Here is a 2,650-nt window from a genome sequence, read left to right as displayed (position 1 = left end):
CTCCATGCATGTCTACAGTTTTAACTATTAGAGAATTTTGTTTGATGTCGATGTCAATGCTACGCCACACGCACGCACGCAGATCCACTTACAGGCTAAAAACACGCAGAAGATCTTAAATCATGTGTTCATGTTGTAGCCATTAATTATTGCATTGGTACTGTATTACTGTAATCATTTGTAATTAATTCCTGTTCAAGCACTTCTACATTGTTGTTGTTTATGATACGGGACACTAATGAAAGAAATTTGAGGGAAAAGTTACTGTTCAACAGGCATCAGACTGGTCTGGAACATCAGAATAGCTGTAGTTTTGTTTATTTGTGGTCTTGGGTGTCTTTTTTGAGATTTATACATTTGAGTGCCTTTTTTAATGTGTATGTGACATCTAAGTTATGGTTGTAATAGTTGATAATAGCTGTAATATATATTTTATTTAATAAATAACTGTTACCAAAGAAAGTGTTTCTGAACAACAATGACATTCAAAACGGTGATAACTTAAACAGATATACAACACACCATGCAGTGTGTACACAAATATGTATCGCAAACAGACCCAAGTACTAAACAGGTAGTCTGAACCAAGTACTAAACCGGACATCTGAACCACCACCACCAAAGTGAACATAAAAGAATTATAAAATATTTACATGCATATAACACTGTTGTCAAAACCCACGCAATCAACATAGACACACTTGCAGATTGCATCTGGGAAGTTTGTCTTCAATATTGCATGGTGACAAAACCAAGTGGTGTCTCATTTCACAAGGGTATGTTTTCTCCCCTAGGCCTTACCACTAGATTTCGACGGCCAAGGGCTAGGGGAAAGACGAAGGGGTAAGACAGAGAAATTAGATTCAGCCTTAAACAGCCAAGGAGACGTAATTTTGCTCTGTCCGCACCTCTGCGGGTCTGTCGGGGCCTCACTCTCTAGTCAAACATGCAGAGAGGACAGATAAGCTTGGAAGTACCGATGTAATTTGGTCTGTAACCAAAAAAAAAGAACAAAAAAAAAGAAAAAAGAAAAAAAGGATTTTTGTATCAAACCCAACCATTTCTAGCAAGGAATCTATTGCATTGTCTTTTTGCATTACACCACTGTATAATAATGCTAATTTGTGTATGACATTTTCATATGATTTTTGTATTAGGTGATAAAGTAACTTGTTTTTCCAGGTATTTAAATTTACTTTACAATGCAAAAACAGGACATTTAACTGGTTATTTTATCCATTAATTTATTTGATTTCTAATTTGTTTTTTCTGAAACTGCTTTAAAAAGTTCAAGATATATTGTGATATGGCGATAAAAATGACATGTTCTGTGATAGGAGTTCAAATTGCATTGTCCATTCTATGAAAGGCATGTTTATACAGCCAAAGTCTAAAATGCTGAACAAATCAAACTTTTAAAGTCTGAGGAAGTGTTGAAATCAAGACTTAACGGAATACAGTATTTGGGTTTAGGGCTGTGACGATATGTTTTTTTTTTTTCTTACCGCGGTGAAAAAGCAACGTAACACCGCGGTTTGGTGGTTACCTGTGAGCTCGTAGCTTTAACAACATGAGGTGAGATTCCAGAGGAGGCGGCTGTGCCACTAGGAGGCAGGTTTTTACTTGTCACCGAGGCCCACGAGAAAGTCTGTGAGGGATGCAGTAATGCATTGTTAGCAACAATAACCACTCAACACCTTACTATAACATTAGTAGGTATATCTTTGGGCATATTACTGCAATTATTAAATCTCTGTTGGACTGGGTGATACGCTACTGGACTGTGCATTATAAAACAACTGATAATGTAAGAGAGAGAGAGAGAGATAGATAGATATGAGCAAGTCTTTTAATAATTTGAAGAGTCTTTATTTTATATGTAGCATCGCTGACATATCAAACAAAGAACAAAGTTTAAGTAGAGTCATTTTGGCACTTGTTATTCAAGGAAACCACATAAGACGCATCGGTCTTACCTTGGGAGGCTCCTGGGTGTTTGGTGGGGACTCCACAGGGACCGGTGATGGGGCTTTCTCCTCCATCTCTTCCAGAACCTTCTCATCTACTTCAGGCTTTACCTCCTCTACTTTGGACTCTGGTTCAGGCTCTGGCTCGGGTTCTGGAGCCGGCTCCTCCATGGGCTCCTCTACTCCATTACTACAAAGCACAAATTAGCATTTGATCACTTCCACAGATAAACTAAATTTAAACTGCAAAATCCTTTATGCTAATTAATGTGAAACAGTAAAAAAACGTTATTGAGATAGATTGACGTTTTAGCATACGTGACAGGGTGAGGTTCGTAATAGGTGGTGCTGTTAGGGCTTTCTTGAAGTGGCTCAGGGGATGGCTGCCTCTCCTCTGGCTCCTCTTCAACTTCCTCCTCTGATTCTAAGTGAGAGAAAGCAAAACAATTAAGAAACTTATTTGCATGAGCATCCAGACATTTAACTATGAAAACATGATCAACGAACATCTTACCGTCATCAAGCTCAGCTTCAGAGTCTCCAAAAACCTCATCCTCATAACGGAAGATGTCGTTGTGGACGTAGAACTTGTTTGCTACTGAACCCTAAGGAAATTTGTCATGCAAACAAAGTCAATTTTAAAAAATCAAAGCCGATGACATTAGATTAAAAAAAAAAAAAAA

General features: G+C 37.8%; 1 protein-coding gene across 4 annotated transcripts in view; it reads right to left on the bottom strand.

The window, feature by feature from the left end:
• g3bp2a (G3BP stress granule assembly factor 2a) overlaps positions 1-2,650 on the bottom strand; it is a 10,896-nt gene that overhangs the window by 4,957 nt on the left and 3,289 nt on the right. For all 4 annotated transcript variants that reach the window (XM_032529480.1, XM_032529496.1, XM_032529502.1 and 1 more), the window contains exons 5-8: positions 2,482-2,572; positions 2,286-2,391; positions 1,977-2,157; positions 1,547-1,648 (exon numbers count right to left, since the gene is read on the bottom strand). In XM_032529480.1, coding sequence (XP_032385371.1) covers positions 1,547-1,648; positions 1,977-2,157; positions 2,286-2,391; positions 2,482-2,572 — 480 coding nt within the window. The remainder of the gene's footprint in view (positions 1-1,546; positions 1,649-1,976; positions 2,158-2,285; positions 2,392-2,481; positions 2,573-2,650) is intronic.

This window comes from Etheostoma spectabile, chromosome 2 (assembly GCF_008692095.1).
Source record: "Etheostoma spectabile isolate EspeVRDwgs_2016 chromosome 2, UIUC_Espe_1.0, whole genome shotgun sequence".
In the NCBI taxonomy this organism is placed as follows: Eukaryota; Metazoa; Chordata; class Actinopteri; order Perciformes; family Percidae; genus Etheostoma; species Etheostoma spectabile.
This window is presented reverse-complemented; position numbering and strand designations above follow the sequence as displayed.